Here is a 26,154-nt window from a genome sequence, read left to right on the forward strand (position 1 = left end):
CAACCATATGTCCATCAAATGCCTCCTTCTAATTTGTGGTTTATTTGTGCTGTTAGATTTAGCTGAACCATCTAACAACAACACTGTGTCAAATGAAAGCACTTTGGAATATATGACATTTGACAATGACATCAAATTTGATTGTAAAATTCCAGTTGTCCATTACTCTTGAGCATTTCAACATATTTTAGGGCCAACATCGCCACCTAGTGTATCTTCATAAGTACTGTCTTTCTATTACCAGCGTGTCCCATCATGTCCATCAATGTGTCCATCTGTCCATCCAGTGTATACCGAGAAACATAATAACCAGAACTATAATAACCTTTCCCGAAGAGAGACTGGACAGTAGAATGGCAGATGAACATTCATTGTGGCTGTAACTGTTCCATGAAATTGACTATAGAAAATGTAAATATACAATACAAAATTAAGCAGACGTGGTTACAGTATAGATACACTTGTCATCCATTATGTAACACACTTTGTCAGGCTATAATTAACAACAATCAATCATAATCAATCACTCATAAGATTCTCATTATCATTAGTGGTACTCGGCAGGTCTGTACGAAATTGCAGGGTGCATCTCAATGAACCCCCTTGTGGTCAAAAGTGGAGCACTATAGCCTACTAGTGTGTTATTAGCAGTATTCAGGACCAAGAGTGGATGTCCGTAGATGAGCTGGAGAGGGTAACTATGCCTACAAGCTCAGTAGAATCTAAAAGTCCAAAGAGCACCACTTTACCCTGATACTACCAGCATCAATCGGTTCAATCAGAGTTCAAAGTTGATATGAAAACAAAAAAACTATTTACGTGGATAATGTCAATTGTCGATGATCCATTTATATATTTTCGCTCCTCAAAGTCACACTTTCTCAATAGAAAAACAACAACATCGAATGTTCTAAGTTCCACAACAAGGCTTAAACCGCATCAGCAGTCGACCTTTGAGGTCTGGGGAAAAAATCTACCCTTTAATTAAAATTTTAAGTTTTATTAGTCATATGTACCGGATACACATGGTATACATCCTCCAACGAAATGCTTACTTGCAGGTTCCTTCTCGACAATGCAACAACGTTGTGACTTTTGGCTTATTAATATTCAAGATAATTTACTGATTAATTATTGGAATAATTAATTGATCTGATTAATTTGGTTATCCTGTCCAAGTTAATCTAAGAGGGCACCATTAAGGGTTGGATATAGAGAAACCCTTGAATTATCAGTAGTTATCATTAACCGTTATACCATTAATTCTATATCAACAATATACTGTAATTGCACCAACTGTTCAGATTTACCCGCGCATGCACACACACACACACACAAAGAGAAATTTAAAAGTTAATCAAGAAGTTTAAAATGGTCAAATCATAGGTCAAAATCAATTGTCGCCGTCCTTGGTGTTGAAACTGGTCGTCAAGGTAAGACTCCACTTTCACATCTATTTCCATTGTAATGATTGTAGGCTACCAGGTATTCCTAATAAAGCGCAGCATATTTGAAATAATTTGATCCAGGTCTGCATCACCGATGCCCACACATCAGCCAGAGATGAAGTTCTGAATGAGGACACCTTTTGGGGAGAGGAATATGCTCAATATCAGCACTTCATATTCCTTCCATTAAATCCCTTTGATTGGTTTTGATTGAAAGGTTCATTATAAGTCAATCTAATAAATAACTGGTGTGAACTGGCTCAATGCATTTGGAAATAACACAGTGTCTAGCACTAGAGAAACATTGATATTTCGCTCAAAAAGAACATTGATATTGATTGTTTTTATTGATAAATAAGTGATGGATTTGGATGAAATCACATATTGTGGAGGAGATCACACAGACAGTAGACATCTACACATTCTTCTCACACTACAGCAGGGTTTCCCAACCTCGGTCCTGGCCACCTCCGCCACCTGTAGTATAGAACAAGTTTAGACTTGTCGCTTCCCCGTTAACAGACTTAGGGAAACAAAGCAATCCTTCCGACTACTTCATCTCCAACTAAGAAACCTGCAGAACCTTTATCTCCCAAATCCATTGAAAAGTGACACCATTTACAAAATGTTGATTTCACAAGTTGAATCAAAACAATCAAATGAAATCACACCTCACTGTTTCCTTGATAGTGCTTCAGTAGGACCAGACGTTTTTCCTAACCACATGACCTGACCATGGAAAAGCACTGTGCCCTAGCTATGGCTTACAATATAAAGGTCCAGAGATATCCATGATCAGGTCCTGTGGTCAGGAAAAACTCCTGAGTATCAGCCATAGAGAATGATAGAGGACTCTAGTGCCTCATCACGTAGACAGACAGCATAGAGAATGATAGAGGACTCTAGTGGCCAAAAGCCTGTTTTAACATGGGCAGCTCCATTGAGGACTTTCACCATTTTTAATTAGTCAACTGGGTGAGACTTCCTATGGGTTAAGGAAGGATCTCATAATTCCATCCAGGTCATCAGGAAGGATCAGCCAATGAATTATACTCAGGAGCAAACATTCCATAACTGCAGGTGGCAGTAAAATCGCCAACCTTGGCTTTATACCTTTTCAAACAACACATTCCAGGTGGGAGTACACACCCTTTCAGTTTGTTTACCAACTCATACCAGTAGTAGAAGAAGAAAATGGACTACTTCAAAATGGAGATGGCCTCAATGGTACTACCTGTGCTCTCACAGACGCCACAATGGGACAGACAACGCTGCGACGGCTAAACATCTCTATGGTATCAACAAAAACAAGGGGAAGGCAGACATTGATCCAACATACAAGCAAGTCTTTGCATTCTGAAAATCACATAACGCACAGACGACAGCTAAATTAAATAAATACAACCAGCCTGATACTTTATTTTACAGTACTTCCACACAACTGCTTGGTCCTGCGACAAATGTTAGTCCGATCAATCAATAAATTATAACCAAAAGGTGATTATTTGGTTATTAACATAGAGTAACGTAATGACTGTTACACGTGTAATGTCAAGTCAACCTCTGCCATCCTTTCCGTAGCGAAGAGCACTTGGCGTGCGTCAGAATGTTAGCAGCGGCAGTCATGGAATCGCATGATTGATTGATTGATTGATTGATTGATTGTTCAGGCCTCCTTTCTCTTCATGATGAGGGGGCCGACGTTATCCCCCGTCTCCTGGTTATGTTTAGCATGAGTTCCATCACAGTAGGGAAACTAGGGCGAGAAAGGTTGTTAGAACACACACAAAATACATCTTAACATTCCTTGCCTTGTTCCTGCTCAAATGCAAGTAATAACGTAGCCTTACTAGCCTACAGTTAGTTTCAGTTGGCCCGTTTTAAGAAAGCACTCCTCACAACCACAACATCTTTCCATGCCGTGTCTATGGATTTCCAGTGGTTAAGACATGGCTCCCCTGTACAGGAACCACGCCTTAATACGTCTCTCCGCTTCCTTTTTCCATAATGGTGATAGAAATCAAACAAAGAGTATCAAAACGGAGAGCTAGCCCACCTTCTTGGATCTCCAACACCTGCAGTACACCGCCTTGTCCCCGAGATCTTCGATGTCAAAAGCGTGCACCACTTTGGGGTTGTCTTTCTGCAGGTCCAGGTTGACCTTGGGCTTGACCCCTGACCCCTTGGAGAAGTACTGGAAGAGGAGGATGCCCGCAGCTGTAGCTCCTGCAGTCACGCCAATGGCTGCCGCCAATTCAGCTGTAAAACAAAAACTTAGGACAGGCTGCTTCGCGTGATGTGTTGTTGTCTCTACCTTCTTGCCCTTTGTGCTGTTGTCTGTGACCAATAATGTTTGTACCATGTTTTGTGCTGCTGCCATGTTGTGTTGCTACCATGTTGTCGTCGTCTTAGGTCTCTCTTTACGTAGTGTTGTGGTGTCTCTCTTGTTGTGATGTGTGTTTTGTCCTACATTTTTACTTTTAATCCCAGCCTCCGTTCCCACAGGAGGCCTTTTGCCTTTATTGTAAATAATAATTTGTTCTTAACTGACTTGCCTAGTTAAATAAAGTTTTTTTAATTTTTTTATGTAGACTGATCCAGTATCTAGTTCAGGTATGCCTCCAACCACACTACAAACAAACACATAAGAAGAATACATTCTAATGTATTGCATTGCTTATGTAAAGAATCCATATCTTGCAGTTGTCACATTCTGTTGCTTCAACGTTGATACATGAATGGAATTAATTGGAATGGGGGCTGCTTCCCCAGAAGATACCGACCCTACTGTTATGCTTGTTTACACTGAGATGCACGGCGGTCGGAACGCAATCATTAGGACACCGTGGAGCCGGCGCGAGATATTGGTAGAAAAACACAGACCTCAAGACAGGGATGGGATATGTCATTGTACTCCACATTTTACCTTTATCCACACTGATACATCGAGAAGATTGAAATACTGCTAGTTTCCTGGAAAACTGCCCTTTTCTTCTTCATGCTAGCTACCAGTTGCCACCGCAGCCATTTTGGAATGTCAGGGTCAGCCAATCAGCTCCTTTGTTGTTCAATGCAACATGCCATTCTATAATGGCTGCTGTGGCTACTGGTATATATACACACATACATTTTTTACCCCTTTTTCTCCCCAATTTCGTGATATCCAATTGGTAGTTACAGTCTTGTCCCATCGCTGCAACTCCCATACAGACTCGGGAGAGGCGAAGGTCGAGAGCCATGCGTCCCCCGAAACACGACCCTGCCAAGCCACACTGCTTCTTGACACACTGCTCGCTTAACCCGGAAGCCAGCCGCACCAATGTGTCGGAGGAAACACCGTATCACTGGCGACCGAAGTCAGCGTGCATGCGCCCGGCCCGCCACAAGGAGTCGCTAGAACTCGATAGAACAAGGACATCCCGGCAGGCCAAACCCTCCCCTAACCCGGATGACGCTGGGCCAATTGTGCGCCGCCTCATGAGTCCCCTGGTCGCAGCCGGCTGCGACACAGCCTGGGATCGAACCCCGGTCTGTAGTGATGCCTCAAGCACTGCGATGCAGCCACTCGGGAGGCAGGCTATTGGTATTTTTGACAGTATTTCAATCTGAAGACAGTATGGTTTGAAGTGACTGAAATGCATCAGAAAGGTATTGGGGAAGTTCAGAAGATCATCAGGCAAAGATATGGTATGATCTTCTGTGTAGATAATAATAAAATATGTTATTCCCCCCCCCCATTCTGATTTATTTCCTGGTCTTGTCCACTCAGTTCTAATGGCTTGTGGGCGTAGTAGAGTGCGTATGTACCATGTTCCTGAGAGGATTACCTTTCAGTTATGCCGTCATAATATTTTGTAGTATTTGGTGGTCCTCTGTAGCTCAATTGGTAGAGCATGGCGCTTGTAACGCCAGGGTAGTGGGTTTGCTCCCCGGGACCACCCATTTGTAAAAATGTATGCACACATGACTGTAAGTCGCTTTGGATAAAAGCGTCTGCTAAATGGCATACTACTACTATATTTAAAATATAGAGACACATTTGTAGGAAGAAAACAGAAACCGCTCTGTTTATTACAACCGCATCGAGAAGCTACAGGAGGATACTGGCATAAGCCCGGTTCTATGAACCATGCGCGAATGTTCTCTCGAGACCCCATTTCAAATCAGGTCACGACCCCTAGTTTGGGAAACCCTGTCTTACACAGAAATACTCTTCTCTGCCTCATATGAACCCCTTTTCCATAATGTCGACCTAACCTGTAGCGACATAAAATGCAAAATATCGCAAGATAAAATATAATTCGCACTTAATAAACTCGCCAGGTCATTTTCCATCAATGGATGTCGATTTAACTTTAATCCATTTTGCGCTTAACTATAAATAAATCATAAGGGAGAGCTTGAGTGATGAAAGTTGGACAGAGGTTCTCGAAATCTCAGGACCGAGTTAGGGGAAACCCCAAGATATCCTAAACTGAACGATTTATCAAATTGACAGACTAATTTATTCAACCTGAATAGCAAGGCGATTTCGAGGTAAGAAGTGCTTGTATTGCCCAATAGCCTATAGGTTAATGCTGGAATAGGCTACTGAGGATGGGGTCTTCATTTCAATAACTGAATCAAATATGAATAATATGAATATGAACTGAATAAGCTTGTCAACAACAGCCAGTGTTTTTTTTTTTACTTTAGCCTAATCTGACTGACTTGTTTCCGTCAATCTAATGCATCCATTCTAACATCTGATCGGCAATTGCGATAAGAGGCGAGCTGTGACCATGATCACAAACGATAACCTCCATTAATAATCGCATAATAACATAAGGCTACAACAGCAATAAGCAATAAACTGAATTTATAGGCTATTTATTAAATCCGTTTGCCAGCTCCAGGTAGGATACACAGGTGGCAACATTTTGATTTGCAATGAATGACTAGTGATTTCGCCATTCCAACATATTTCTTGTATCAAATGCAGGCTACAGTAGCCTAGAATGACATCGAAATCAATCTATGATGGCCAACAGATACAAATGTACCATTCCCCTTATTTAATGTCCGTTTCATGGTCAACTTTCCAGAACTTCCACTTCAAATATCCGCAGCGCTGGAGACCCAACAACTGAGCGTACAACCCTTAACTCGCTTGATACGGTTTTCCATAAGCAAAGTCGACATAATATAAGAATTGAGTTAAAAACCACCTCCTCCGAGCGAGTTCATCTAAAGTCCATTTCAACAGTTTTCCAGGGCGTTTGTCGCCGTTATTTCTTGATACGCATAAGTTCTAGCGCGTTAATGTTGTCGTTTTTATGGGGAAAAGGGGTTATGAACTCTTAAGTAACTGCCTGGCTAGACAAAACAGGAGGCAACAAGTCAAGGTCGCAGTCTTACGAAATGACAGGCATGCTAGCTATTATGCCATCGTCAAAACGTTTACAGATTACATTAACCAATGTCATAAACTAGCTCACATTTTTCTGAAATATTTGCTAAATAACAGAATTTCGTAACTAGCTAAGTAACGTAACGTTAGCAAGCTGTCTAACTAGCTAGGAGAAGCTAGCTTCAACTTGTTGCTAGTTAGCGTGGCATATTTACCTTTTGACAGGGAAACGTTGATGGAACTCATGGCTTGCAACTATACGATTGATCCAAAGCAGTTTTGTGGAGAAGGTGTAGCTAACTATCGGTATGGCTCAAATCCTGCGTAGTAAATGGCACATATTTTAGATTTGTTAGAAAACGTGAACACGCAGCTAACTAGCGATATGGCAGCAACATTAAGACTTCCGGCTTTCCGATTTTGCCTTCAAAATAAAAGTCTGCGGTAAAACGAATGACACGAAATCAATCATTTTTGCATAGTGCATAATGTAAAAAAATTATAACTACATCGGGGGGAAATCTAAGCTTTCCAGCTAAATTGGAAAATTGCTACTTTATACAAGATAAATGTAATATTATACGGTGGAGCACATTGAGAAATGGTGCTTAACTAAATTAATGTAAAAAAACATTATATTCTACAGACCCTATTGATCTAGCGCTAGAGTCTATATATGGTGTTATTTATTGGATGACTGTGGTCTAAATACCCAGCAGCCCTTTAAATAATATTGTGTTGCTGGCCTTTTACTGTGGTCCAACGGCTTACAATGGCATGCCTGGACACTATACGGTACAAATATAGCACTGTACAGGAAAAACTATTATTTGTGCCGATGTAAAAGTGGGCTAACTAAGGGTCTGTAGAACCCATTTCGTCCAAAAAGTTGACTCAAGTTTGCCAAAAAGCCACTGGAAGCACCTGGATGATCATCAAGACTCTTGGAAGAACGTTCTATGGACAGACGAGTCAAAAGTGTAACTTTATGGACGACATGGGTCCCATTATGCCTGGCAAAAAACAAACACTGCATTCCACAGTAAGAACCTCATACCAATGGTCAAGCATGGTGGTGTTAGTGCGATGGTTTGGGAATGCTTTGCTGTCTCAGGACCTGGACGACTTGCCTTAATAGAAGGAACCATTAATTCTGCTCTGTATCAGAGAATTCTACAGGAGAATGTCAGACCATCCGTCTGTGAGCTGAAGCTGAAGCACAGCTGGGTCATGCAGAAAGACAATGATCCAAAACACACAAGCCTAAATGAAAATGTTTAAAAAGCAACACATTTGAAGTTTTGGAATGGCCTAGTCAAAGTCCAGACCTAATCCCAATTGAGATGTTGTGGCAGGACTTGAAACGAACAGTTCATGCTAGAAAACCCACAAATGTCGCTGAGTTACAGCAGTTCTGCATTGAAGAGTGGGCCAAAATCCCTCCACAGCGACGTGAGAGACTGATCTACCACTACAGGAAGCGTTTGGTTGGAGTCATTGCAGCTAAAGGTGGCACAACCAGTTATTGAGTGTAAGGGGGCAATTACTTTTTCACACGGGGGCATTGGGTGTTGCATAACTTTGTTTATGAAATAAGTATGTAATTGTTGTGTTTTTTGTTCACTCAGGCTTCCTTTATCTAATATTAGGTTTTGGTTGAAGATCTGATAACATTCATTATCAAAAATATGTAATAGCGAAAATTAGAAAGGGGGCAAATACTTTTTCACAGCACTGTATGGGTTATAAATATATGATCATATATTTTAAATATATGTCACGTTCTTTGATATATATGGACATATATAACTTTTCTGTATGGGAGTCTGAATACCAGAAGGGCCCAGCATTGGCTACTTTAAAAAATAAATAAAAAGCTGTATTAATTGGAGATCCAACAATTTTCAGACCCTCTGTCTGTACTGGCTGGTTCTGGAGGTCCCGCGGGTCTCCAATGAGCTGGGGAAAAATGCTTTTAGTTTTTCTGACCCCAGCTCGTGGAGTAGCCTTCAGGCTGGACTCGCTGGTCTCCATTGGACAGTTTAGATACATTTTGAGGGAGACAATATGTGATAGTTGTGTTTGTTTTGATTCATCTTGTTGTATTGATGTTGCCATTTTGCTTTATGTTGTATTGAATTGTGTGTTCATGTTCACAGGGCTGAGAATGAGACCCTGGTCTCAATGGTGACCCCCATTTCTAAATAAAAGTAAAATATATATATATATATATATATATATACACATATATATATATATACACATATATATATTTTTTTACTTTTATTTAGAAATATATATGGAATACATATTGGTTTATAGAGCATTTACATAAGTATTCAGACCCTTTACTTAATACTTTGTTGAAGCACCTTTGGCAGCGATTACAGCCTCGAGTTTTCTTGGGTATGACGCTACAAGCTTGGCACACCTGTATTTGGGGAGTTTCTCCCATTCTTCTCTGCAGATCCTTTCAAGCTCTGTCAGGTTGGATGGGGAGCGTCGCTGCACAGCTATTTTCAGGTCTCTCCAGAGATGTTCGATCGGGTTCAAGTCCGGGCTCTGGCTGGGCCAATCAAGGACATTCAGAGACTTGTCCCGAAGCCACTCCTGCGTTGTCTTGGCTGTGTGTTTAGGGTTGTTGTCCTGTTGGAAGGTGAACCTTCGCTCCAGTCTGAGGTCCTGAGCGCTCTGGAGCAGGTTTTCATCAAGGATCTCTCTGTACTTTGCTCCGTTCATCTTTCCCTCGATCCTGACTAGTCTCCCAGACCCTACCGCTGAAAAACATCCTCAGCATGATGCTGCCACCACCATGTTTCACCGTAGGGATGGTATTGGCCAGGTGATGAGTGGAGCCTAGTTTCCTCCAGACGTGACGCTTGGCATTCTGGCCAATGAGTTCAATCGTGGTTTCATCAGACCAGAGAATCTTGTTTCTCATGGTCTGAGAATCCTTTAGGTGCCTTTTGGCAAACTCCAAGCGGGCTGTCATGTGCCTTTTATTGAGGAGTGACTTCAGTCTGGCCACTCTACCATAAAGGCCTGATTGGTAGAGTGATGCAGAGATGGTTGTCCTTCTGGAAGGTTCTCCCATCTCCACAGAGGAACTCTGGAGCTCTGTCAGAGTGACCATCGGGTTCTTGGTCACCTCAGCCAGCTCTAGGAAGAGTCTTGGTGGTTACAAACTTCTTCTTTTTAAGAATGAAGGGGCCTCCCGAGTGGTGCAGCTCCCTTTGATAGATGAACATATATTTTGGTGATGACCTGAAAACAGAACAGACATTATTACATCATGCTGTACATTCAGTCAGAGGCAATTATGCCTATGTAAGCTAGGGCTAGGGCTAGGGCTACCAAAGAAATGCAACAATCAGTTGCATAGACTAATGTGCCAGATCACCAGCAGTTCTACATTTGCTGCTATAATTTTCCAGGGGAAATCAAACAAAATGCAGAACAAAGATACACTTGAGGAAAATGTATAACTAACGTAGTTAAGATTCTTTTGTATTTCCCTTGTGAAATTAGTAAAGTTTCAAATGACTCCCAAGACTTATTAGGCTAGAATGTCAGGTAGCAACCCCTTTCAACAAATGTATGTCAATCAATTTTCATTTACATTGTTGTGCCATTTTTACACTGAATGTAGGCTTCTGGCTACAATGTTTCCAGTCACTAACTTCGCTGATGTTATGTAACAGCATAATGTTGTTCAAATGTAACTGCATGTCAATCAACCCATAGCATGCCACTTACTTACTTACACAGCACTCTCATTCCAAATCCAGTTTCTTCTGTGTTTCTGAGAGTTTATCCTGTAGCCGTTTCTTTCTCCAATCCAATAACTTCCTCCTCGCTCGGTCGGCGCCTGCCATCCAGAAAGAAAGCCTACTGCGAATGAAACGGCGATTGCAACTTGGAGCGTCCTCTCAGAACCGTCCGTCATATTCACCTCTGTATGTATGGCAGTTTTGTATTGCTTTTTTGGTGGTTGTCAAAAACCCACCCAATATGTGCCGTCTTACTGTGCCGTGATCTATATGAACGCGCCATTCGGACACCACTACAGAGAGTCTTGAGGCCCTAACGTCGAGGTAAAATCAATGATGTGTATAAACCCTGTATGACTGACAGGGTAAACTGTATTGAAGCCACGGCACAGCTATCTTGGTACTCCTCAAATTGTTAAAAGAAAATATGTATATATTTTGGAAGCTATAGAAATGCATTTAATAAGGTCTACATTCGTTTTTGACACATGTATTCTATTGCAGACACATGAATGCATACTTTTAAATTATATTATGTGAGCTAAACATACAAAATAAAACATGAAAATATATATTTCAGAAAATTCTTTAAAGTATATTTTTTTTAGAGTACCAAATGTTACTGTCTCAACTACAACAGAAAACGACTTATATACATGTAATTCTGTACTTGAATCAATTAATTGAAATACTGTAGAATTCTATTAATTCCTATGGAGGACTGAGCCTTCTAGGGAGTGCCAATATGGCTGTCCGGGAGCTTCAACGCCTCTCAATGGCCGATACATAGCATCAGCAATCCACGACTGAGAATTGTAATTTATCTGCAGGTAAACAGTGCCCTCTTGTACCTAGAATTAAATGGAATGTTGTTTATGTTAGGTCAAATGTAGCGGTTTGGAGGGTGACGCCCCAGGGGAGACTGGTGATTGGCCAGAAGAGGGAGCCACCCATCTTTTTGCATTGTTTATAAATAGGGGCTAGACAAAGAAAGGGCAGAACGGCCATTGCAATCTGGGACGCCGTTCTCCGGATGTCATGACATCTGTCACTTATGCTGAAGCTTGTGATATGAATAAACCTTATGATCCAAGTTCAGTATGAGCGGACTCCTTTGTTTATCAGCAATAATTGCCACCATTCACCCGATACGACAAATGGCGCCCAACGTGGGGCTGGTCTGCGTCTCTCCTCTGTTTCATTCAGCCGCCAGGCTAACTCGCTTTGAAGCCATGGCCAGACAAGGGTGAGTTTTTCTTACCGCTTTGGAGCTTGTTAGGTTGGATACTGCTTGTGTACACTGGAGAAATGTACCATACGACCGTGCCTCGTGTGGCGTTATTGCTGATAACTGGGGGTCTGGCTAATCATTATCAATTGTTGCACTGGTAGACAGGGCAAAAGGGGGGAGAGTAGGCTTGGAATTTTAGAGCAATCGATGGTAGAGATTAAGGCAGATATTGGCAGAATAAAGTCAGGAATACGTATGCAATTAGAGCATTGTGAATCTGTTAAAGACCTCGAAACGAGGCGACTCCTTAGGAGTGGGCCATAAATCCGGGCAACGCGCTAGTGTGGTGTCAGGTTGGTTCTAGGAACCATGAGGTGGACGGTTATATTGTATGTTATGCTCATCTTATAGTCGACGGGTTATTTGTTTGGGGTAACCGCTCATATGATTATCCAGAACTTACGGCAGCATAAAGTTAGCAGGGGATAAATGGACAATGATTTAGGCACAATGCAGGTTACTTAGGGCGTGGTAGGCCACAGTTAGCTAAAGGCTAAGGCTAATGTTAATGCTAAATGGGAGTGTGGTTCATGCCACATTATACATAGCGGCTAATGCTAAATGCTAAGGCTAAATGCTAATTGTGTTGCGTGCTACATGCTAACGTGTCCTTAGAGGTCCCATTGCGATGGACTAAGCCTCTTAAAATATGTATGTGTGTGTAGAATTCAGAGTTCTACGCAAATGTGAGCTCTGTTATGTGTAATTGTGTGAGTATAAGGTATAAAATAGTGAAGCTGTAGCGTAATGCTATCGTTCTATTGTCTGGGAATCGTATCATTGAATGCATTTGCGCATGCGTTTAATTTTATGACACTACACTACAAAACGTGGGAGTTGTAGTTTATGGCACGAGATTATGAGACGTTGGGTTCCGGTACTAAAACTACAAAACGTTGTTTACTAAAACTACAAAACGGGATTGTGGGTAACGTGTCATATTTCTGGGGGGCTGCGTGCTGCAGGAATAGACAGAGAAATAGCCACAAAGAGGAGAGATTTGGACACGAATCTTCTAAATCGTTAAAGCGGCTGGTGTTTGAACATGAAACTATTTGTTGAGATGTAGTGAATTTATACATTAAATATATGTTGACGTAATGAATTAAATTAAATGACGGATTAAAATAAAAATGTTTTTGAGCGATCTATTTAGTTCTGAGTTCAGTCTTAGAGCGAATGTGAACGAAGGAATATTGAATATGGTTGAAATAACTCAGTGATTGCATTAACTACTAAAATCTTTTCCTGTGTCTCTGTTCTTCTGTCATATGAGAGGAGCAATAGGACGATACGACAGGAGAGAGAGAGGGGGTGATGACGTAGCGTCACGTGACGCGGCAGAGGATCGAGTCAAGGGTTTGAGACTGGTCTGGTTACAAAATCTTCCCCCTACAGGATATTTGATGTTATGACAATTTCACATAGGCTTGGCAAATTCATTAAAAATTGCATTTGGGAGGCTATGTGCATCACTGGGGTTAATTACAGTTGTGTTGGGAATCAAGGACTGACATTATTCTGTAAAATTAAGATAATTGTTTATGGGAATTGTAGTGTTGTAGGGTTACAGGCTTTGTTTTTGGGATTGCTTTGAAGTTGACTAACTTACATTTACTTGCATTTGATGGGTTGTGGTAAGATAGCCACTAATTGATAAAATGGGTAAGATAGGATATAGAAATAATAATTGGTTTTAATTATTCATATTATTATTATTATTTTTATTTTTTTAATTGATTTTTTATTTTAATTAGAAATGGTTTTTGAATAAAAAATTTAATTGAATTTGTTCATGTTCATATTTGGTTGTTGGGTTATATTAATAATTAAAGGGGGGAAGCCATAGGCTATATAGTCTAAAATAAAATAATTCACGATAAAGGAATATAAAAGGGTTGTTACAATGGGGAGAAAGGACAGCAAGGCTATGAAAGTGATTACACTGGTTGATATGGGAAAAATAGTAATCCTTTAACTAAAGTAGTGTTAGGTTATCCGGCAAATGAAACAAAAGTTGCCCTTCAGTCTCAAACAAAAACTGATAAAAGATTCCAGCGATAAGATAAAGGTATAGAGAAAATGCTAAAGGAAGAAAAGGCGACAGGACAACTAATGGCAGAAGTTAGTACACCTTTCTCACATACGGATTCAGCAAAAAGACACCCACCTTACGAGAAGGAAGTAGAGCTTAGGGATGTTTATCCTCAGCTTCCAGGGATCATCCAGGAGGGTGATTGTTGCATCAGAGATGAAGATGAATAATAGATAGAGGACAAGCAGAAACGACAATGAAGATGAATCCAAAACTCCAGAAGGAAGAAAAACCGAGATGTCTGGAAACTAAGAGACGAATGAGGTTCGGAAAGATGAGGATGAAGATACAGAAGGAGAAAACCTGCTGAGAAAATAATCCCAAGAATTGGAGGAGAAGAATACATTGAGGCCAAGATGCTGAAGAAAAGTAGGAAGATGATGGAAGATGATATTTTGAGGACAGAACTTAGAATATAAGCTTTTGAAGAATCCTGATATGTCAACAGCAAGAAAGAACAGGATCAAGAAACTCTCAGAAAACTCAATCATACAACTGGTGGAGAAGAGAAGCTTTGGTTATGAAGAATCAGAGTGAACCAAATCAACAATCACTGTTACAGCTTCAACTGAACAATATCAAATGCAATGTACCAGCCACCAAGGGGGGTACCAGATGTTTCATATCCACAGCCAGTTTCTGGACAGACAGAATTGGAGAGGAAGAGGACGAGAAGGCTTAGAAAGAGGAGGAAGATTTCAGCTACACTTCCAGCAATCTCCAGAAGACTGTTATAATTATGGACAGGTTGGTCACTTTACCTGTGAGTGCAACAAGTCAGGAGGAAACAACAGAGAACATTTTTAAGGAAGATACAGGGGCCATTCAAGATCACCTGTTCTCCAGGTGAACCCTAAGGATTCTAGAGTGCCTAGAAGATCCGAAAGGGGGGTGTCAGCTGATAGCATCGATTAGAGAAGAAGAGAAAATATCCAACAATTGAAGTAAAAACAGGACTATGAGAAGTGATAGTGAATAGTGGAAAAACTTATCTGTGTTCAGCCTAAAGAGGTTAAACATCTCACTATGTAAAATTAACTAATTAGGATAGGGATTTGAGGTAGTAAAACAGCTAATTACTCTTAGGGAACCAATTGAGCTATGCTATAAAAAATCAAGGAGAAATTAAAATAGACATACTAATATTAGAAGATACTGTTATTGCAGTGTTGGGAAGAGATGCATTGTTTAAATTGAATTGTACAATAAGATGTACACTAAACGGCTGTCTGGTAGAAGATTTTAAAAAGTAGGGTTTTTGGGGAATCATATTGGCTTAAAAAGATAATATCATAGGAAGGATGATAATCTATTAGACTGCCTATTAGACAATCTGTCTGGAAAATAAAGTTAAAAGGGGTGACTGTTATTCTGGGTTACATTCTTACACCAAGGGATTTCAGGCTAGGCTAAAAGGTGTTTAGTCGTTTGCCAAGTCTGTGTGTAAAGAAGTCAGAAGCAGGTGGGGACTTTCCCTATCACATATCCTAAAAATTGGTGGTAAAGGGATTTTGTGAATAAATCAGTGGGAAAAGGTTTTTAAAGGTTAGGAGAAAAGATTAGATTAAAAAGTTAGGAGAACTAGGTTGAAGGAACTCTAAGACAGTAAGCTAAGTTTCAAAGTTAGTAGTAAGAGAGAGAGAACAGTGGTGAAGGACACTTTAGAGCAGGGAGATCAAGGTAATTATAGGTGTATTTTTTATAATCAAAAGTTTGAAAGTCAGGGATTAGAGATAGGACTGAGAGTTGGGAAAAAGTCACACTAGTGGTGATAGATGGAAGTACAAGCAAAGAGTTCAAAGCTTTGGGGAAAATGGATGAAGTAACTAAGGACATTAACACTTCAGTCTATTAAAACAACAGTGAGAAGCAATTGAACTCTTTCAACATTGATAGTTATTAAAGCCATAAATATATCGCATTTGATTATAAGGGAAGCAATAGCTCCAGCACCAATTTTAGGGGGAAAAATACGTATTAGGGTTAGGATGGGGACGTTCCTCCCACATGGAGAGATAATTATGGAGAAGTATTGTTATCAGGACCAGAAGTAGAAGCAAGCTGTTGCACCTAGTCAAAGGAGGGATAGTTTGTACAACAATATGAAGTGGAAGAGGGTTATGAGTGACTGTTCATTCATTTTGCGTAATGTTACAGAGAAAGATCAGGGAGAATATATGTGTACTTATCTAGTGCAAGCATTAAAATTTGTTCCGGTTAAGAATTATTGGTTAAAAGACTATGTAATTCGTAAAGTGACGCTTATAATGGAAGATTTGAAGTCTGTTGAAGTTTCCACAGTCACCAAAGGAGTTCAGGAAGAATATGTTACAGTAGTCACTCCAACAGTAAATAATACACAGAGTATATTGGTAACTTTCCCACTAGAAGTAATTAAAGGTGGTAATACATCAACTAAATCAACTACTTTAATGGTAACTTTGGAAGGGATTAATGATACGATGGCAATAGCAAATGTAGGAAGTATGACACCGACAACAACTTTTCTGAAATTAAAGGGGGTAGCAAGAAGGACTCAGGGGTTTATGGTACGAATTGGAGAGTGCTGTCAATGATAGTACGAATAGGGTTAAAATAGGAGAGCAGATATTAGTAGAGAACAATATAGGTTCATCTGAAATAGTGAAAGATACTATCATGGAGGTACAGGATGAGGTCTTTGATTTTAATGACAGACAAGGAGAGGTATCTGATCAGTACCGCTCGTTAGGGAAGAGAGAAACTAAATGGAGTGGTTTGATTCTTCTGTTGTGAAAATTAGAGATAGATGGGCAGGTTCCAGCAGCTCATTCTGTAATATCAGTGAGGAATCTTGAGGGTCCATGTCTGTTGAGAATTCCAGACAAACATGTTAGAGACGGTCGCTCGACCTCTATCAAGTATTGGTCAATCTTAGGCTTTGTCATGGCTGTCAGCAACAACAATCCGTAACAGATAAAATAATGTCGTTGTCAAAACATTTGTTTAAGCCTAGGGTTAGGTGGTATTGGGTTAAGTGAATTAACTTGTGTGCATTTGTTAGATGGGAAGGAAACTCAGGTAACAGCGAACCCTGGAGCGTTTGAGGTGAAACCATTGAGGGCTAAAAATTGTTTTTGTTCTAATAAAACATATGATGTAAAGGGTATGTTCATGGGAATATCAGATTGTGATGTTATATGATAACTTTGGGTATGCATGACCTTAAGGGTAGTAATGAGAAATATGTTACTTTTTATGTACCAGGTAGTAAGAAGAGCAGGACTTTGAGGGTTAAAAGATTAGCTTTTGCCTGACAATGTGACTATGGGAAATTTTAGAGATATTTTGAGGGTTTGTGGTGATAAAGCATATATATTCTTACCCTATGGATGGATAGGAGGTTGTTACATGTCAACGTTGAAGCCTCCATATGAGGTTTCTACCATTAAAAGAGGGGTACCACCGGACACAGATAAATCTAGGGTTGGAAATAGGATGAAAGAGACATGGAGACATGTCATAGTCTTCAAGCCTATCATTGAAGGATAAATCTAAGAGAGAAGGGGGGACTTTTTCCATGGTATGGTGTAACATTTGGGAAGATCCTATTGATAATGTTAGTTATACTTTGAGTCCAGATAGTTCAGATATTATCACTAGGGTTATATATGCATTGAAGAATATAAGGGATGCATTTGGTAGATCTGAAGGAGCGGAGGTCAGCGAAGACTTGGTTGCAAGATCAGGTAGGCCCAGTAGGGGCAGTGATGGTTCAGATTTTAGTTGCAGCTTTGATAGCACTGTGTGTGAGGTTTGTAATTTGTTACTGACCTTTGAGAAAGCTATGATATTGAGATAGGTTGGAGAGTGATGCCTGGAGACAACACTCAGATGCCGGTGTTGACTGTTCCTGATCTGGATGAAGATGGACAAGTGGAACTGAATAGATAAATATCATTTTTGATGTTTTGATCATTTTTCAATTTTTTTTCAATATTAGTGTGATTTTAGTATGATTTTATGAATCAAAGGGGGGAAGTGGGTTAATGTGATTCATACATCATTTATATATCATTTCTATATTCTTAGTTGATATTGATGTTTAATTTGAAAGTGTTGTTTTGCAAAAGATACTGTTTGGTCTTTTCTTTTCTTTCAGAAGCATTTGGGGGAACATGTGGAGATTGAAATACTCAAACAAGGACAATATGAAGGGACAATATGAAAGGACAATATGACTGGAGGAGATGAAACAAGGAGGGTGTGGCCGATTCCATCATCAACAATGCATTGGAAGTCGAGACTACGGGGAGATGAAGTGTAGTGGACTACATTCCAGTGTCGGCAATGAAATATAGACATGTGTAATACATAATTTGTGTAATATTCTTAGGTATTGATTTTTGTAGAATGATGTTTGATGTTATTGAATACATGTGGGGAACTTAGATGTTTTTGTTTATTTCGTGAATGCTTAGGGACAGGGAGTCTAGGCAGGGAGAGGTCCACTGTAGGGTCCAATGGGTTGACCAGCCTTAGAGTGGATATTTTTTGGATAGGATTTTGTTTGCAGGGGCTTACATGTGTATTTAATTGCATCATAGTTTCAAATGCATTTACATTGTTTATGAGTTTATCTGGAGTACCGAGGTGGTTGCCTGGGGCAGAGGGACCGTGAGAGAATTTTACTGTCTTGATTGATGGATGGATTTGGAACGAAGGTTGCCGGACAGTTTTTCGCTCTTACACTCCATAAAGATTTGTTCATATTTCATAGTAATGTATTCACACTTCATAAACAGTTATTCATATTTCATAGAAAGGTATTTACACTCTAGAGAAGAATGTTTTTGGTTTAATGTTAAAGATACTCAATAAGATAAATTGTCACTTGTCATAATCCTATTCTGTTTGTTTTCGAGACTGTTTAGTCTCGAGGGGGGGAAATGTCGTGTATTGGGATTATGCCTTTGTTAAATGTTTTTCTTGAAGAAATGGAATGTTGTTTATGTTAGGTCAAATGTAGCCGTTTGGAGGGTGACGCCCCAGGGGAGACTGGTGATTGGCCAGAAGAGGGAGCCACCCATCTTTTTGCATTGTTTATAAATAGGGGCTAGACAAAGAAAGGGCAGAACGGCCATTGCAATCTGGGACGCCGTTCTCCGGATGTCATGACATCTGTCACTTATGCTGAAGCTTGTGATATGAATAAACCTTATGATCCAAGTTCAGTATGAGCGGACTCCTTTGTTTATCAGCAATAATTGCCACCATTCACCCGATACGATACCATCATATATTACCGCTCCCTAAAGTTGAAGCAGTGTTAACTTTTAGGCCTGGTTGGTGTCAATATTTTTCAAGACTATTTCGCCCTCTGGTGGGTATTATCTTCGGTATAAATTAAACCTTCTAGTTGAGCACACAAAGCACAGATGTAATTTATTGACAATTATTCCATACAACGGAAATGATGTATTTCCTTGTTAACCATAGAGAATCTGTTACAATTTACCTCAGCCTAGCTGAGAACATTCCGTTCCTACTGTCTATTGACTGTCTGTAGACACTGTCTAGTGCAGGGTTTCCCAAACTCGGTCCTGCCCCCCAAAACGTTTTGGCTTTTGGACTTTTTCAACTGGCCAACTCACAGAACTAGACTAGAATGTCAAACACAGTGTGTGAAGGCTGAATTCAGAATAAGTGGGACACTTTCTGCATTTCTGTCCTCTGACCTCTTCAGACACCTATCCAACATATTAGCCCATCATGACACATTTCTAAAATCCTCAAGATGTTTCCTAATCACACACAAAATAAAAATGTTGATATTATCATATTCACAGGAGGCACGACACACCTATTTCTGTACACTGAGTCACAATCCATATTTTCAGTTTGCATTTGGCTGACTGGGATATCAGGTTAGATAAACTGGGACACTGTTATTACAGTCCTAATTGTACTCCAATGGCAATTCAATACCATTTTGTGTGATTAGGAAACATCTAAGGATTTCTGAAGTGTATCATGCGTTGGGCTAATATGTTGGATAGATGTCACTCAGAAGTGTCCCACTTTTTCAGAATTCACTCAAATAACAGCACTAGTAACTACTAGAAGGACCAGAGCCCTGCCTAACCTAAGTACAGGGGGTCCCTGATGGAAACTATTCCGAAATAAACCCATCAGGATTAAGCTGTCCCAGTTGGTGATGTCCCACTCTTTCTGAATTCACTGTACATCAATGTGAAACTAGATTTCCCCCAAAATCAACATACTTCTCAAAGACTACAAAACAGAAATGGAGAAATACAGAAGGAAGAAACTCTTTTTTTGATACTCTGAGAAATGTTATTATGTTTATAAGTTGCAACCAACACCTATTATCTCCACAAACGTTTTCCCATCTGGACAACCCCCCCCCCCCCCCTCTCCCTGACAGCATCAAGAATCCCCAATCCCCCCCCCCCCCCCTCCCTGACAGCATCAATAATCCCCAATCCCCCCTCTCCCTGACAGCATCAAGAATCCCCAATCCCCCCCTCTCCCTGACAGCATCAAGAATCCCCAATCCCCCCCTCTCCCTGACAGCATCAAGAATCCCCAATCCCCCCTCTCCCTGACAGCATCAATAATCCCCAATCCCCCCTCTCCCTGACAGCATCAAGAATCCCCAATCCCCCCCCCCCCTCTCCCTGACAGCATCAATAATCCCCAATCCCCCCCTCTCCTTGACAGCATCAAGAATCACCAATCTCTATAGCTGTACAATTTTATTTCTTTTAGAAACAAATACGTCAATTTCAGTACGTACACATTGCACACAGAATATTTTGTGTTCCTTTTCTTGTCATTTTTTCTTAAGCAAGAGAGTTAAGCACTAAGTCTACGTTTACATAGGCAGCCTAATTCTGATCTTTGCCCAATTATTGGCAAAAGATCAGAATTGGGCTGCCTGTGTAAACACGGCCTTACACACGATAAGTAACCATCAGGTTAGACATTGCATTAGCAGAGATTGCTGGTGGATATATTCATAGGTCTCTGTGTACCTTCAGATCAACAATGATAAAAGGTCCATCCTCTAAAACAGAATACAGTTATTTTAAATAAAACTTCAGCAGGTCTCGAGAAGAAGAAACACATTCAAGATAAAACCGGATTCTCAGAGCAAGTTTGCATAATCCTTAACATTACAAAACAGCTTTGAACAATCACTTACTTGTTTTGGGGGTTATTGGCAGAGTTTGCAGCATTGCTAGAACATTACCAAAGAGATCAACACAGAAGCTACTGCATAGCATGTTCTCTGATTGTTATCAGAGATCAAACTCCTGTTCATTAACAACACTGTAATGAGCAGGCAAAGGGATACTTCTAAGGCTTCTGCTTTAACTCCAATCACTCAATATCGCTTTAGTATGGGCTTAAAAAGTGGGTGCATGAGGTAATTGCTGTCCTTGTGCTGTGGCAAGCAATATCTCTGTACACAATTCTGTACAAAACAGACAGTTTTGATGGCTCAATTCATGACGCAAACACAGTGTGTAAATACTGTGGAAGAGCAGCTTCACATTGAGCCAGACTAACATACTAAAACACTGACTTGAAGGGTCGTCATGGACTCACAATGCTTCAATATTAGACTTGTAGGTGTGTCTAATCCATGGATATAACATACGGACCACTGAAAAAGGAAAAATACTTTACATTTAAAACTTGACTAAACAATTTCACTGGCCAGGAAACTAGAGCTTTGGAAGCAAAGAGAAAGGTAATTTGATAATACTGCCTTCTCACAGCACAGGGACTTCAGTTACTGGCACATTTTTACAGGACATTGTTTACAGCACGTGTCACACTCATTCCACGGAGGGCCGAGTGTCTGCGGGTTTTCACTCCTCCCTTGTACTTGATTGATGAATGAAGGTCACTAACTAGTAAGGAACTCCCCTCACCTGGTTGTCTAGGTCACTAACTAGTAAGGAACTCCCCTCACCTGGTTGTCTAGGTCACTAACTAGTAAGGAACTCCCCTCACCTGGTTGTCTAGGTCACTAATTAGTAAGGAACTCCCCTCACCTGGTTGTCTAGGTCACTAACTAGTAAGGAACTCCCCTCACCTGGTTGTCTAGGTCACTAACTAGTAAGGAACTCCCCTCACCTGGTTGTCTAGGTCACTAACTAGTAAGGAACTCCCCTCACCTGGTTGTCTAGGTCACTAACTAGTAAGGAACTCCCCTCACCTGGTTGTCTAGGTCACTAACTAGTAAGGAACTCCTCTCACCTGGTTGTCTAGGTCACTAACTAGTAAGGAACTCCCCTCACCTGGTTGTCTAGGTCACTAACTAGTAAGGAACTCCCCTCACCTGGTTGTCTAGGTCACTAATTAGTAAGGAACTCCCCTCACCTGGTTGTCTAGGTCACTAACTAGTAAGGAACTCCCCTCACCTGGTTGTCTAGGTCACTAACTAGTAAGGAACTCCCCTCACCTGGTTGTCTAGGTCACTAACTAGTAAGGAACTCCCCTCACCTGGTTGTCTAGGTCACTAACTAGTAAGGAACTCCCCTCACCTGGTTGTCTAGGTCACTAACTAGTAAGGAACTCCCCTCACCTGGTTGTCTAGGTCACTAACTAGTAAGGAACTCCCCTCACCTGGTTGTCTAGGTCACTAACTAGTAAGGAACTCCCCTCACCTGGTTGTCTAGGTCTTAATTGAAAGGTAAACCCAGCAGACACTAGGCCATCCGTGGAATGAGTTTGACACCCCTGGTTTAGATGCTTGAGGTGTTTCATCATTTCATCTTATCAGTAGTTGTGATACCTCAACATGCACACGCACACACACACACGTAAAATTGGGACCTACTTTTAAAATACATTTGAAAAGATCTGCTATTGGGGGTAAAAAATAATGAAATGGTAGTCCAAGGTTTAGCCATTAATCCAGACTAGTACCAGGGGCTAATGTAAGGCCTAATCCAATCATAAGTGCATACATGCAAAGTTTGGGAACAGGGGATACTTGCAATAACTCTCAGAGCAGACTGGCTATAGAACAACAAACAATACATACAACCACAAAATCAACGTTTGAAAAATCTAAAAAAAAAAAAAAAAGATTGTTGTGATGTTTGTGAAAATGAAGTCTGAATACCTACGCTGATGAATGAAATGTACTGACCTGGCTGAACCCCATGTGGCAGCTTGCTGCAGTGGGGCCCTGATTTCACATAGGCCTAACTGGAGCCTTCACAAACCACCACACTGATACGTAAACACTTTACATGAAAAACTAAATGAAGGAAGAAGACTAAGTATGGCACAGACATGTATACTGAACTAAAATATAAACGCAACATGCAACAATTTCTAACATTTTTGTGAGTTACAGTTCACATAAGGAAATCAGTCAATTGAAATAAAATAATTAGGCCCTAATCTATGGATTTCGCATGACTGGGAAAACAGATGTGCATCTGTTGGTCATAGATACCTTAAAAAAAAAAAAAAAGTAGTGGCGTGGATCAGAAAACCAGTCAGTATCTGGTGTGACCACCATTTGCCTCATGCTGTGAGACACATCTCCTTCGCATAGAGTTGATCAGGCTGTTGATTGTGGCCTGTGGAATGTTGTCCCACGCCTCTTCAATGGCTGTGAAAAGTTGCCGGATCTTGCCGGGAACTGGAACACGCTGTTGTACAAGTCAATCCAGAGCATCCCAAACATGCTCAATGGGTGACATGTATGGTGACTATGCAGGCCGTGGAAGAACTGGGACATTTTCTGCTTCCAGGAATTGTGTACAAATCCTTGCGACATGGGGCCGTGCATTATGCTGAAACATGAAGTGATGGCAGTGGATGAATGGCACGACAATGGGTCTCAGGATCTCGTCATGGTGTCTCTGTACATTCAAAATTGCCATTGATAAAATGCAATTGTGTTCGTTGTCCGTAGCTTATGCCTGCCCATACCATAACCCCACAATGGGGCACTCTGTTCACAACGTTGACATCAGCAAACCCCTCGCCCACCCGACGACATACACGTGGTCTGCGGTTGTGAGGCCAGTTGGACGTACTGCCAAATTCTCTAAAACAACGTTGGAGGCGGCTTATAGTAGAGAAATTAACATTCAATGATCTGGAAACAGCTCTGGTGGACATTCTTATAGTCAGCATGCCAACTGCAAGCTCCCTCAAAACTTGAGACATCTGTGGCATTGTGTTGTGTGACAAAACTGCACATTTTAGAGTGGCCTTCTATTGTCCCCAGCACAAGGTGCACCTGTGTAATGATCACGCTGTTTAATCAGCTTCTTGATATGCCACACCTGTCAGGTGGATGGATTATCATGGCAAAAGGAGAAATGCTCACTAACAGGGATGTAAACAAATTTGTTCACAAAATTTGAGATAAATAATCATTTTGTGCATATGGACAATTTTGGGGATCTTTTATTTCAGCATGCGACTAACACTTTACATGTTGCGTTTATATTTTTGTTCAGTTTAATTCCACTAAAAACACCACAAAGGCAACAAATAGGGTTGAGTCGAGAAGAGGGTGGCACCGAGTAGCCAGTAAGTGAACTGTTCCCCAGTTTGACAACAGAGTGGCACCTGACAGGATGAGACCATTAACCAACATGGAGCAAAGTAAGGAAAAACACAAACAGAACAGAACATTCTGTGATGTCATAATACCAAAGGTTGAGACATTGGATGCAACGGTATTATTCTAACTGGAGGAGGTGCCAAAGCTATTTTTATGCAACATTTTATGGAGGTCATTATGATAGAAGTTTGATGGATGCAATACATTTATGTTTCTTTGACTACTTGCTGCTCAGTTAATGCTACCGTTTGAAATACCTAGGCCAACAGGTAATACATGTCTAGTGTGATGGTCCTTCAATCTTCTAGCTACAAGCACATTCACATTGAATAGCTTTAACTGATGACTAAAACAAGAAAACTCATAGCAGCTATGGGAATTACTTTGGGGGCCAAAAGAGAGACTTCCTGTCCAAACTGCAGGTAATGGAGACTTTGCACTGGGAGAAGAACTCCCACAGACACAGGAAGAGAAAATCTCTTAAATCCCTATATAGACTAACTGCTGGCAGTAGTTCTGTACCTTTCTTACAACTACAATAGATAAAAACACCAAAAAAGTCCTTACTAGGCAATTCAAACACTAGGCGATTCTGCAGCATGACTGGCTGTAGAGTGGGTGTCGTCATGGGCCAGGGTTTGGAGAGAAGAGGGCACTTTCTTAGTGAGAAAGGCACACTCATAGTTCAGCATCTCAAAACAACCAAAGTATCAAGATCGTGACATCTCTTGAAAAGTGACTGACGTACTAGCAGATCACAGAACTCCCATCACTAAAAGAGAGTTTGAGGAGGTTGGTGAACCAGTGGTTTTTAAAAACACCCCATTACTGTTAACCATGCTGTGATAATTAAAGCTATGATGACGGCGACAGAGGAAAGTGGACCCTTGTTGTGACCCGCTGAATTAAAGGGCCAGTCAATGATGATGAAACAGCCTCTTGGTCCCTTCATTTAATACGAATGAAACTAAACCCTTTCCCACTGTCAGACTTTTTTTACATAGCTGGACAGAACATAACATAAGCTAATTTTCCTCTATACCTCAGACGTAACTCGACTGTCAACACAGGTCAAATCTCAGCAGGTTTTGGCTTTAGTGCACTCTAGAACTGCACAAATAGGTACCGGTATTTACACAAAGTGCCAAAAACTAACACCGTCTCTGTGATCCTTAGCATTTACCTGCCACCCAGGGTCCATGACATGAGACATGACATTAGTTTTATTAAAAAACCTATATTTGAGGGGAGTTTAGGGGGAGGGAGTTAAATGATATTTACAGTTGTTAAAATTATTTAAAATGGCTTTTCCCCCAGTTTTTTTTCCAGTTTCCTGTGGTGGCTTCCGTGAAAACCTTTTCAGCAGCTTCTATAGAGTCGACACGGGGGCATCTCTTCACGGCTCCTCAGACGACGTTAGAAGCTCCAGTAAGGCCCCAACCGCTCCAAAATAGCCCTACAGAAAACACACAACGCGGTAAATATAGTATTATTACTAAATACTCAAATGCAGTACGAGTACTATTACCACACTAATGAATGGAATCAAGGAAAT

The 26,154-nt window shown here is 40.7% G+C and overlaps 2 protein-coding genes across 8 annotated transcripts in view; both read right to left on the reverse strand.

The window, feature by feature from the left end:
• Window positions 1–1,772: 1,772 nt before the first annotated feature.
• LOC311100959 (CDGSH iron-sulfur domain-containing protein 1-like) lies at window positions 1,773–23,866 on the reverse strand. Of its 4 annotated transcripts, none has more exons than XM_084141946.1 (3): window positions 21,201–23,866; window positions 3,505–3,707; window positions 1,773–3,204 (listed from the first exon to the last, which is right to left on the reverse strand). In XM_084141946.1, exons 1-3 carry the CDS (start codon window positions 21,280–21,282, stop codon window positions 3,115–3,117), a joined length of 375 nt encoding a protein of 124 aa, XP_083998072.1. In that variant the 5' UTR covers window positions 21,283–23,866; the 3' UTR covers window positions 1,773–3,114. The 4 variants fall into 4 exon arrangements, with proteins under 4 accessions (XP_083998072.1, XP_083998073.1, XP_083998074.1 ...); XM_084141947.1 differs by lacking the exon at window positions 21,201–23,866 and adding an exon at window positions 7,053–9,047; XM_084141948.1 differs by lacking the exon at window positions 21,201–23,866 and adding an exon at window positions 6,656–7,037.
• LOC311100676 (pantothenate kinase 1-like) overlaps window positions 20,737–26,154 on the reverse strand; it is a 28,401-nt gene continuing 22,983 nt past the window's right edge. For all 4 annotated transcript variants that reach the window (XM_084141621.1, XM_084141622.1, XM_084141624.1 and 1 more), the window contains one exon: window positions 20,737–26,055. In XM_084141621.1, coding sequence (XP_083997747.1) covers window positions 25,996–26,055 — 60 coding nt within the window. In that variant the 3' untranslated portion in view covers window positions 20,737–25,995. The remainder of the gene's footprint in view (window positions 26,056–26,154) is intronic.

This window comes from Coregonus lavaretus (assembly GCF_964263955.1).
Source record: "Coregonus lavaretus genome assembly, chromosome: 1".
Classification (NCBI taxonomy): Eukaryota; Metazoa; Chordata; class Actinopteri; order Salmoniformes; family Salmonidae; genus Coregonus; species Coregonus lavaretus.